The sequence below is a fragment of the Raphanus sativus genome, chromosome 5 (assembly GCF_000801105.2).
Source record: "Raphanus sativus cultivar WK10039 chromosome 5, ASM80110v3, whole genome shotgun sequence".
NCBI classification, from domain to species: Eukaryota; Viridiplantae; Streptophyta; class Magnoliopsida; order Brassicales; family Brassicaceae; genus Raphanus; species Raphanus sativus.
The window spans coordinates 36,242,912-36,256,051 of record NC_079515.1 but is presented as its reverse complement, the minus strand read 5'-3'; the positions used below and the strand labels follow the sequence as shown (position 1 = coordinate 36,256,051).

The 13,140-nt window shown below is 30.8% G+C and overlaps 2 protein-coding genes across 2 annotated transcripts; one reads left to right on the top strand and one right to left on the bottom strand.

Moving 5' to 3' along the window:
• The first annotated feature begins 5,653 nt into the window (after positions 1-5,653).
• LOC108860641 (uncharacterized) lies at positions 5,654-6,110 on the top strand. The gene has a single exon (XM_018634504.2). The coding sequence runs from the start codon at positions 5,760-5,762 to the stop codon at positions 6,003-6,005; it is 246 nt and encodes an 81-aa protein (XP_018490006.1). The 5' UTR covers positions 5,654-5,759; the 3' UTR covers positions 6,006-6,110.
• Positions 6,111-9,763: 3,653 nt separating this feature from the next.
• Positions 9,764-10,655, bottom strand: LOC108860921 (auxin-responsive protein IAA31-like). The gene is made up of 4 exons (XM_018634762.2): positions 10,489-10,655; positions 10,188-10,402; positions 10,015-10,102; positions 9,764-9,918 (listed from the first exon to the last, which is right to left on the bottom strand). The coding sequence occupies exons 1-4, from the start codon at positions 10,602-10,604 to the stop codon at positions 9,864-9,866; spliced, it is 474 nt and encodes a 157-aa protein (XP_018490264.1). The 5' UTR covers positions 10,605-10,655; the 3' UTR covers positions 9,764-9,863.
• Positions 10,656-13,140: the final 2,485 nt, after the last annotated feature.

Below are 13,140 nucleotides of genomic sequence, written 5' to 3'. Positions count from 1 at the left end.
ATTTTTTTATTTTTTAAATTACTATGTAATTTATTGTAATCAGTATGCTATTTTCAAATAATATTATTTATTTTAATCATAGGTATAATTTTGGATATATAAGATAATATCTAATTTTCTGATTTAACCATAATTTGTTTATTCTATAGATTAAATATTGATTAATTTTGTTGTTTACATTTAATTTGATATTGCCTTTAGATTTGTAAATATATTTTAGAAATTTTATGTATAATTTAATATAATTTTTTAGAATTAAATAGTAAAAATAAATTAAGTTTTAATTGACTCAAAGTTACTGATATTAATATAACAACGATAGTATTATGAAACCTCATGCATATATATAAATTATAGAAAAAACTTAGTTGCAATAGTTGGTTAATATATATAAATAATATTAATTGAGATCTCATATTAGTTAATAGTATGTTACATTTTTTCTATAGTTTATATTTATAAAATATTAATATGAACAATAATACATTATATTTAGTTAAGTGTTTGATTTTGTATTAAAAATTAGATTAGTCCAATTACTCATTTTGTGGATATATTGTGTTACATATATTCCTTCAAACTAAAATATATTATTTCTAGTTTAACTCAACCAAATTGAATTAGTTGTATTCCTTTGGTTCTTCATCATAGATATGTAAGTATGTTACTATCTTTTATAATTTGGTATATGTTAATTTGCAAAAACAAAATTAGAAAGTAAAGGTCATGATCGGTACGAAGTTGCATAAAATAACTTATAAACCTATAAAGTCAAGATTATTTTTCTGAACTTTCTCTTTTTTTTTTATGAAATCACATCACATATAAAAATGTTTTCATTATAAATTTTCTAAATACTTTCTTTATTATATAAAAGGATACTTAATTACAAATAAAAGATGCATTTTTATTCATTAAAATATCTTGTGTTATGTTACTTAATTTTTTTGTAATAAATTTGAGAAATAGATTAATTAAAATAAAATAATTATATTAAAATATTTATTATGTTTTTAAGATTATCTTTTAAGGGATAATTATTTAGTTACTCTAAAATCAAAATTATTTTGTTAAGTTTCCTTTTAATGAATCGCATTATATATAAAAGATATTTTTTCGTTTTTTAAATTTACAAAATTTTTTCATTATATAGGTTATTTAGAGAAAGAAACCAAAAAAAAAGGAAATTTTTTCTTTTTAATAATGACAAATAGATATTTGATTCATTAAGGGTACTATTATAATTAACCATCATAAGAATTAACGTGAGCGCGACACACAGAAAACTAACTTCTCAAAAATATATTTAGAGATTAAAACTAAACAATATTTTTAAAAAATTTAGATATCTAAAAGAAACTAATGATATTACGATTAAAATTTATTTACTTTTTTAAAAGATGTAGAAAAGTTTGAAAAGTTAGTAATATATATTATAAAAGTAAATTAAATAAAATTTCGAAAATTTATAATTCCTATTTGAATATATTTATTTTAGGGATGATTTATGAGTTATTACCATATTTTAAAAAGTTTACCCAAAATATAAATCAGCATTAAATGTAATGTATGAATTATTGTCATACTTTATAAAGTTTACCAAAATATATATCAGTAATAATGTTATTGTCCATGTCATATTAATTATAAGCCATGTCATCAATTTTAGTAACCATGTCATCATTTTTTGTGAAATTGATTATGGAGATGACTTTGGCAAAATCACTTCTCAAGTATAGACTAGGGGATAACTTTCTTTTTCGTCAGAAAACACATCAATTAGTAGTCAAAAGCTTAAATAAATCTTCTTCTTAACATAACGCAAAACGTTACACAAATATATTTAAAATTAAATGAAAAGTGTGAAAGAGAGAAAAAGGCAGTCAGAGTTTGAGAGGCACCGGAGATTTACGGACCGACCAACCGCCACTCTGTATTCATAAGTCAACAAACAAACAATTAGAACGTTACTTCTATATATGACCGACCTAACATTTTAAGAAAGATAGTAAATCCATACTGTCAAAATTAGAACGATCCGTCGCGCTCGCGATATGCTCAAAACTGTGAGAAAAAAAAGATATGTTCAATTTGTTTTGTTTGCATTACATTCGAGTACCATTCAAAGCTTTTGCGTATTTTCTTTACAAAAAAAATTGATCATGATTCAAATTCTGTAGTTGCAGGACTTTTTTTTTGTCAGCACAGCAGTTGCAGACTTGCAGGAGTTGTTTTGTTTCTATGAAAATATTATCACAAATTTTAAAATGGGACAAGGAAAAAATGTGAAAGAAGATTGCGCATCTATAAGTTGCAACCAATTATCCAACCCCTCAAAAAAGTTATCACCTTTTGTGTAATAATATATCCCGCAGATTCACAGCACTGCAGCGTATCGATCCTAACCCTTTTATCGTAGGAAAAAACATTTTTACATCCACCGATAAATTATTGATGCGCTTGACGTTACTCGAATCCAAAACCGTACATTTTAACAATTCTCCACAAGATAAACTATCATCAATTAAATTGATAGTTTATCTTTGTGGAGAGTTGTTAAATGGTTAAGTCTTGGTTTCGAATAAGGCTAAACGCATCAGTAACTTATCAGTAATCTAGAGACGTTTTTTCCACAGTAAAAGATTAGGGTCAGTACGCTGTGAAACGAGAGACCCGAATGCACAGGACGGAGTGTCACAATTGATTAAATCCACCGTGTCTGGAGGTACTTCCGAATCTGTGATCATAAACCACGAACCAAATCCTGTTCTACAATTTATATATTTTCTTGGTATTATAAATAATTTTAAGTTTGAGAGAAAAGAGAAAATAATTTACGCACCCAATGAGCAGTCTGTTGGCTGTCATGTGGGATGTCATAAACAAACTAAAGAAGGTGTTTCAGTTTTTTATATTTCCGTTAAAATAAAATATATTACAAAGGATTTTAATTAATTAAGACAATGGATTCTGTTGTAACGAGAAGATGATACATGCACTGCCACTGTTCCTCTCATGCAAAGAGATGCTTTTGATGCATTTTATTAATTTTAAAGTCAATATCAAAAGAAGAAAAACAAAACATTACTTTAAAACTACGTTTAATTTTACCACTTGGGTTTCCTTTTACTTAAACTAAACATAAATGTAGTATGTATCGTACATATGAAAAAGGAGTCTTTTAATTTGGTGCGTTCATGCGTCTGAATTTAACCTTTTGTAATAAGCTTGTGAACCAATTGAACATAAAATAATTTCATTTTTCATAAATCTTAAACACGAAATATATTAAACTAAAATTTTATAATAATAGTTGAAACAACTATATGAAAAATTAGATTAAGAATTCGTTGTCAAAGTAACTAATTTTAGAACTAATATAGAAATACCATTGGAAGTAGAATTTTGGGTACATGTCTAGTTTTTGTTGTATTGGATTCAGAATTATAAATCTACATTTTAAAGCTTTTAATATACAGTGACATGTTTATAAACCACACATGGATGATTTAGTGGTAGACATATTTTCAAAAGACCTGAAAAATAATTTCACGATACTAAGTTTGCGTGGTCTATATGACTATGATTTAGATCTTATTTGAATACCAAAAAAACTATTTGTTGACTAAACCTTTTTTGAAGATTAAACTGAATTCTTTCATATGCTTGTAATATCTCTAGATTTATCAATAAAACAATAGCGTATTTATAAGAAAATTATAAACAAAATTATTTACATCAATTTTGATTCTCTTTCTTTGCTAAAAATTATTTATCACTTTTCTGAATTTACAACATATATCATTTAGTTAATATTAGGAAAAATTTCAATTTTATCATGAGTTTGATACCACTTTTATATTTACCATTAATGAATGACTATTTTCATAAATACCATAAATTTGTGATAAAATAATACTAAGCTAATTTTTCAAAATATTTATAAAACATATATAAACCCAACCCCAACCCCTTAAGACTAAACCCTAAATACTAATCACTAAAATCTAAACCCAAATGTTAGTATCTTTTGATTTAGGATATTTTTGAAAAAAACTTGTGGTACTTTAAACAATTTCTTCTAATATTACATGTTTTCCATTTAAGATAAAGGAAAGGATGGCTTCATAAAATTATTTTACTTCAGGGAGTGGCGAGCAGCATTCCACCTTAATTCAAATTCAGTTTAGATATTATACCATATATCTAAACTACTACATGTATATACAGTGCCGTGCGAAGGTTATTAGGGGCTCATGGCAGAATTTAAAAACTAAAATTTTATTAATATAAGTTGTTTATACATTTTTTTTTACATCTAACTCAAACCGAATGTATATATGACTCTATAGAATATAACCTAGTTTTATTCATAGAAATGCCTAATTCAAAAAAGAAAAGAACAATTAAGCAAAAATGTAACCAAATTTGAGACATAAACATTAAAAACTGCAATTAAAACCAGTATATTAAACCAAACTTTTGTAAAAATGGGGCCCCAAAATGTCAATATATTAGTGGGGCCTGGGGCGAAAGCCTTTTTTGCAGCATGGTAGTCACGGCTCTGTGTATATATGTATATGATTATATAAAGTGGTGTAGAACAGAAGGTAAGAGATAGAGGAAGCAGAGAAACATGTGGAAATCACATGGGATATTGCTGAACAATCTGTGCCCACCTCAATTCTCTAAATCATTGGTTCGCCAAATTTTATACATTCTTACCGTTTTTTTAATCACCAAATTTGATCTACTTACTCAACAGGAAATTAGCATAACTTAAATCACATTCCTTTTGGATGTGGATTATTAAATTTATATAACCGGTACCTACATATTTATGTTAGTATAGTTTTCTTGATAAATATAAAGATTCTTTATACGATATTGTCAACAATATAAACAGTTATTGTAGCGCTGCCGTTTTGAGCATTAATGCAGATAGATAGATGTGTGCTTCACATAATATTTAGAACTCTAATATTTAAGTTCTAAAAACCGTACATTGTATTCCCCACATATCTATCTCTCGCTCATGAAATTATTGCTTTGCTAGATGAGCTACTGATGAAGATAGCAGTTATATAGAAAGAAATTGATGTAAAATTGGATGATAAATAAATAAAAAGGGAGATGTGCACATTTAATAGATACTGTTGGAATGAAGTGGATGAGAATGAGAAAATGCAGTAACTATTTGATGATTTAATTGTCAGTAGTTCTGACTCATTTCCAGTGAGTTGGAAAAGGCAAACTCTTGACTTTATCGGCTTCTCATATGTATTGATTTGGTTTAGTCCGGTTTGATCCGTTTTGGTTACATGATATTACACACAAGTGACACAACTTGTCCATCATGAATGTAAAAGGGAGATCGAGCCAGAGATAAGGTGTATGGTAAAACAAAACAAAAAAAAAGCAAGAGAAGAATATATCACGTGGGCTGGCATGTGGGAGGGTAGGGAGAGGCCTAAACAAGGTTAAATTGATAACAAAAAGTAAAAAAGGTAAAAAAATAAAACAAAGTGATGTTTCTTGGAAGCTCTTAATGCGGATCTTGCCTCTCTCTCACCTTTGCTTTAGCATTACTAAGCACTCTTTTGTTTATTAATTAATAAAAATCATTATAATATATCTCAAGAGAGAGAAAAAGAGGATGTGTATAAATACACCTAACAAGTCGTTCTCGAGCTCTACCAATCCGAAACTCTGAGAAAGATTTCTTTGTTTCAAGAACTGAGTAAACATAACAAAAAAAAATGGCATCATGGAAGAAAACAATAGCAACACCATTCAAAAAGGCTGCAACACTCTTCAACCAACCGCAGCAATCGCCAAGAAAGGGTTGCGGCGGTGGAAAAATGGATGCCAAAGCTAGGGAAGAGCACGAGAGGAGGATGGTAAGAGAGCTTCAAGGAGAAGTCATGGCTTGTGGATACGATGATGTTCTCGTAATGTGGTCTATTCTCGACAAATCTAACTCCTCCAATAACCTCACTTCTTAACCCAAACCAAACTTAAACAAATGGTTTTCTTATCTGCTTTTTGTACATATATATCAAAAGTGGTATAAGCGCGCCTTAGCGATCACCTCCTTCTCCTCTTCTTCTTCCTATAGTTACCCTTTCATGTCTCTTTGTAAGGTCTAGTGGACTTTTTTCGACGAATTATCGTCGAGAATTTAGATGTTGCTCTTTCCTCTTTTGATAACCCACGTGATTCTGTTACAGTGGGATTTTTTTAAAGAGAAATAAGTCTTTATTGAGTTCTATATCATTTGTATGGTATGATTAGCGTTATATTTGTATAAGAACTCAAGAACTAGTTCTCCATAATGTAAAAGCCATGCGTATTGACCGAAGTTGCACATGAGTTAAATTATTAATCAGAAGAAAAAAAAAATTATTGTGATTGATTATGAATAATGATATTATTCTATCATTCCCTTCGAAGTTAATAAGACCTTTGCATTTTCGTTGAAATGTCTTCACATTTCACACACACTATCAACTGAGTTGACGTTTCTAACTTTGGAGTTTGGACAGACGCAAAGAGTTGAATGGTAAGCGCTCGTTACCCTGCTTTAGTCAACAAAAAACAATTCAGTCTCAAGTAGACCCAAATATTTTATAACCACAAAGAGAGAAAAAATTATAAGTTTCTTTTTTGGTAGAATAATAAATATACATGATAACCTAAATTAGTTTCAGTTTCAGTTAGGTTCAGAATATTATATTCTTTAGTGATCATTGAGAGAAGCATATAAGTCGAATTAGAGTAATACTGGTTTCTTCAATTTATTACTAGCCAAACTTAGGGTCTGATTGGTGTAACCGCAGCGGTTGCGGTTGCGGGAGTTTGCGAGTGCAGGTGGTTGTGGTTTTAAGCGTTTTCTAGAGATTTGTACGACTGGTATAGCTGTTAGAAATTGTTGCGTTTGCGGGACTCTTATGACTGGTAAACTACCAAACGCAACATCTGTTAAATAATAATTTAATAATATTTATATTTTATGTAATTATAAAAATATTAAAAATCATAATAATATGATAAATATAAAATTTATATTTATAAAATCATCTTATCAAATTTTAAAAATTTATAGAAAATGTTTTAGTTTTGAATTTTTATGATATAAATTGAAATATAATACAAATACATTTTACAATTTCTAATATTTTAATTGAAATTTTTTATTGGATATTTTTAGTATTATTTTTATTTATTATGTTATTCTTTTAAAAAAAACTACCTTCTCGCAACCGCTCGCAACCGCAAACGCCAGCTGGAACCAGCTTTTGATTTTAAGAAGTTCGGAGCGGTTTGAAGCGATTTATAGCGTTTTCTGTGATTGTTTTGAAACGCCAACAACCGCTATGAACCACAAAAACTGCGTTTGCGGGTGGTAGCGGGAAAACCAGTCAGCCCCTTAGTGTAAAAAAGAAAACACAAAAAAAACAACTAGTAAATTCTTCTTCTTTTTTTTTTACATCTAAAGTATTTATCCCTATTCAAAATAACACCGTGTAGATTAATTATAATATGGGGATAATAACTACATATAAGTTTTAAAATAAATACAAGTTTCTTTTGTTAATCAATTTGATTTGCATAATATAGTATTTATGTAATTGTTACTCAAGCCTCTGCCGATTCAAGATGTACCTCACGGATACTGTTATAAGGACATGAGTACAACTCATAGATAATACACAACAAAAACTGATCAATAATCTCCAGACAATATTACAAAACTTCCAAGAAACAATAATTTAATTTTCCAATAAAGAAAAAATAATTAAGATGACAGCAGCTTGAGCTTAGAGGGGACCCAATCATTGAACAAGCAAATGAAAAAAAAAAACAGAAAAAGTACGACCGTATATCGACAGTGAGTTTAATGGTTGATGATGAGATCTTATTAAACTCTCAAGTGGGAGTACTTGATTCTCACAACGTGCCTTGTCCTCTGAGTCTCTTCTAAAATTTTCTATTATCCATTAAATTAAATTTTGTTCTCTCTCTCTCTCTCTAAAATTCTTAACATGCTCAAAGTTTGGGAAACATCTTAATCAAGAGATGGTCTCACTCAACACTGCAAACCTAACATGTCCCTTTGAGGTAAACTCAGCTAAGATTCATTATTCCACACTAACTTGTGCTTCACCTTACCAGGGTTTCTAAACCAAAACTCAGACTTTTACGCACACCAAGTTTTATACTGTCAAATCGGACGCAATGACTAATGTAGAAGATTTAAGTGGTGTTTTTTCTTTGGATTTAAGTGGTGTTGATATACCTTAAATCTGGTATAACCCGATAACATTGGCAACACGGGCATTTTGCTGAAATTACCACCAAATGATAAACTTCTAATTTGCTTGTAAACGTAGTTTTTTTTTTTTTTGGAAACACTTATATTAATAGAAACGAAAGAGTTTAGGTGGGATCATTAAAGTCCCCACCACCAAACAAAGGGTCAGCCAAATTTAAAGTAGACTTTGCCAAACAATCAGCAGCAACATTTTTCTCCCTAGAGATCTATACAAAAGAAACAGAGTCGAAGCTTTGGGTCATAGAAAGGATGTCCATCACAACGCTGTGAAGTTCCGCAATGGGGTCGTCCGAGTTGATAGTTCGAACGAGAAGACCCGAGTCCGACTCAAACCTGACGTGACGCATCTGTAGCTGTTTGCAGTGAGTGATAGTTTCTCTCAATGCTAATCCTTCAGCCATCAGAAGAGAGGCGATGAACGACATGTGATTCTGGAAACTCCTAGTGGGATGTGGAGGTAGGATCAGCCAACCAAGTCCCGCTGCTCTTCTTTCCGCACACCAAGCTGCATCTGTTCTCACCACCTCAGTAGCTTGTAAACGTAGTCAAGTAGCCAATTTAATGAACGATATTAAATTTTTATGTATTTTACTTATCGTGTTGTATCATCTCCATTGTTTTCTCACATCCATTATAATAAGTCTTTGATCATTTTTTTTCTCTTTTGTATGTTGTAAAAATAACCATAACGAATCATCTCTAATGGTAAAGGAATTGCCGTTGTAACTTCTATGATCGGAATTCGATTTACATTGAGAAATACTATTTACAATGCTTGGATTTTAAGCAAAGAGGTGAGAACACCTTGGATGCCTTTATTCTCTGGTTTCAAACACATCAATTTCCTAATCTGTTAGCACCACTGGTTCATAAATATCCAATTCTTTCTTGAAGAGAACTTAGTAAAACATATTCAATCAGTCAAAATCCGACATAATTGTCTTGGAATGTAAGCATAAATGGTAAACTTAAAACCTGATTCATCATTCTATGGCAAGTAAAAGAGCAAACAGGACAAATAAAGCAGAATGAACCTGAAAAGATATTGTCTACTATTAGATTCCCTCATATCCAAGCCTTGCTATGTATGTTATATTTGGGCTCTACACGGGCTTTCTTGTCAGAATATATTGGACTTGAAACGGGTTGTCACTAAAATTGCAAATCGGTGTAAATTGAAATCAACAAGAAAGACGAGCCGGCACATTTCAAAGAGTGCTCCCCAACAACGTTCGTGTTTCTTCATGGCAATATGGCATGTACACTCCTAATGTACACATCCAAAGGAACACGATTACAAACATGTGAAAATGAATATGACATTATTTTTATTATTATTCAGACCAACAAAAAAAGAACTCTTGGACATTGTGATTTATTTATATAATAAATAAATACTCAAAGGTATCAAAATATAAATATGCATCCATCCACGTTCTTTAAGGCCTTTGTTGCTGATATGCAGCCAAAACTCTGCCCCGCATGAAAACTCTTCACCAATTCCTAACTCTACCGTGCGATCCAAGTCTTAACACCTCTCTGGTTTCGTGATCTTCAGTCTTCTCACGGTTTCAAGAAACATTCTGAACCAAAAGCATTGAATAGAGTCTGGTATAAATATACAAATAAGGAAAATTATCACTATGTCAGATGGGAGACTCAAGATTCAAGATTCTTACTCCCATGGAATATCTCCGACCATCATCCAATCTCCATCTGTGTCTTGATATGTCAAAACATGGTGTTTTCTATCTCGATGATTACCGCCTGCTAGAACCAAAGACAATGTATATATGGGCATTCTTAAGTTAAATGTTTGGTTTTCAGGAAATATTTGTCCTTAATTACTTACAGATAATTGAAGTATTGAACATGTGAGACAGATTTTCTAATAGACTCTCGTAGCCTGAGAATGTGGACAGATCGAGCTTTCTCCCTATGGGAACACCTTCCATATAAACCTTAACAAAGAGACATGTGTCGTAATCGCGTTGAAGTAGACGACGACGACCCTTTAGTGTATCTCTTAAACGAGGTTTTATCGGCGGCCAATCTTGTTTTCTCGCTCTACAGACAAACAAACAATGTGAACCAAAAAAAAAACAGAGCAAAAACAGAACAGATGAAAAACAGAGTTGTGAGGAGAAGATGACCTTTGTGGAGAAGTTGAAGGAAAGGTGAGGCTAAGGGAGAGATTAACAGAATATTCAGATGGTGAAGGGTTTGTACTGTCGACAGAGGATGAGGAATAAGAGTTACAAATCTCCATTGATGAGAACTTGAAGCTGTAACCTCACACCTACAACTGTAACTCCATGATTCCTTCTAGTCTCTCTGGAGAGTGCTCTTCATCTCTCTCTCTCTCTCTTTCTATATGTCTATCTGCTTAGTAAACAACAAGAGAATGCGATTGCGTAGATTTTATTATAATATAATGTTAATCAATATTTTATTTAACTTAAATATAAATAAATACTAGAAGCTAAAGGGTTCCCCATTTTAGCTAATGAACTTTGAACATTTTCTATATATGAACACACACTGATTTTTGACAACTACTGTTATAGTTACCCGATTAGATACTGAATTCATATGTTTAGATCTTTGAAGCTTGTTAATAGTAAAAATGTAAGATTATGGTTTTGATGTTTGTTTAAGACTCCAAGATTCCATAAAAAAAGAGAAATCCAAGGGAGGTGTGTCCAGATGGTGTTGGAGATAAAATGTTAAGGCTTTGATTTTAATTTCCCAACTGCTCAGATTCTTTAATTAGGAGAGATAAAGAGCTAAAAGACTTTATTGTCTAGCCTTAAACAGAAACTGAGTATCACATCACTTTCACTTTCACTTTCTTGCATCAATATTTGAGAACTGGGTCTATACATTATGAACTTGGGGATCAGTTTTAGACCATTCTGTTGATAAGAAAACTCAAATATCTCTGTGACGCATTAATGTTAGAAACAATAAAAAATAAAAGAGACTTGAAGAGTTTTGTGTATGTTGTTTATGTGGAGCAGACAGTGTTCTTTTCTTTAACTATACGTTTTCTGTTAATGTTTCTATAGCTTTCTGGATTGTCTCTCTTAGGAGCCCAATCTTTTTACCTTTTTGTTTCCAAAATTCATTCATTGGTTTATAGTACTTTATAATAACTTTATACATTTACATCACAGTGTTACAAAAAAAAAAATACATTTACATCACATAGTGTTCATTGGCTGTATTGATAATAATATTAGATCCTAGAATCATGGGAAGTGTAACAGCGTAGTCTAATAGTTACTTTGTCATAAAGCCTACCTTGAATGTTGGATAATTATGACTCCTATGAATTATTACTATACGATCTGTCTATGGACATGCATGTCTGGTCTAGGGATCCTTCTTATGAGAATTTCGATATAATTGACTTTATAATGTCTAGTAGTCTAATGATGAATGTCTAATCTTCTTTGTACTTGTAATAATTAAGTCTAGTATAATCAATTATTTTCTTTTCTTTTACAACAAGCCCAAAAAGTTAATTTTTATGATTTTCATATTAAGAAGATGTTAGTCATATGCTTTGTGCGTTCAATTTTCTACTGAAAACTCTATTTTCTACTAACTCTTATAGTTGTTCCGGAGAGAAGGTCCGATTGCACCTTTTTTTAGAGATCAGTCTAAACTCATGTCTAAAATGTCTCTAAGCTAATAAGAAAAACTATATGGTTGGTCCGAAGATTACCCATGTTGTTTTTGTGGAGTTATGTTGTTAAATCTGTGGTTGGTCCGAGCATTATCATGATAAGTTCATGCATAGACAAATATGCAATCATACATCCACGTTTGCAAACAACTTCATATAATCAAATCATATATAGAGTTCTTCAGACAAAATGAAAGTTTTATAGCTGCTGATGAAAATCAATCATTTGGATAGTACTTCGACAAAAAGTGACATCAATTAAATTTTATTGATTTTAGGGCATGGGGTCCCTTTGAGTGATACAAATACTCATCACTCATCTGTTATGATCCAATTTAAAGAAGAAAACGAGTGAAAAGAATACAACCCAAAGAAAATAACTAGGAAGATATTCACACATAGGTTTTTATGTGGAGTAGTCCTGAATCTATTAAGATTTAAAAAAATTATACATGTATATTCTTAATTTTGTAATCGTGCTATAATTAAGAAGATTTTCAACAAGCAATTATTAAGTGATCACCAGCAGAAATTTAGTAAACTTGTCACCGTCACCAAAAGAAAGCAAAAAAAATCAGTATGGAGCAAGTAAGATAAAAGAGGTATATGCTGCATGTCTTCTTTAACGGCATGCAAACATATACACACGTAGTTGTGTCAATAATAAGTCTCTGACTTTGCATTGTCTGTAGACATAATGGTCTTAAAACCACACGCTCTGTCAATAAAGGTTTTTTTGCCCATAAGAAATCATACCCGAAGACTTTAAAAGCAAAAACGAAAAATCAAATAAAAGACTTCAAATCGACCAATCAGGTATATTTATATATATAGTGGAAAAAATAACGGAGATACATTATGCATATGCTTTGCTAGTTTCAACCAGTGCCGTCCCATAATTTTGGGTGGCCTAAAGCACAAAAAAATTGTGTGGCCTCTTTAGAAAAAAAAATTGTGTGGCCTCTTATATAAATATCAACAATACATAGTAATACTCAGCCAATACAAGAAGTTATAAAGTAATTGAATTGTTAAAATGAAAACTATGTTGGACAAAAGGACGATCGAACTACATGCTAACTCAAATCAAACTAGTTAACTATTTGATCTAACT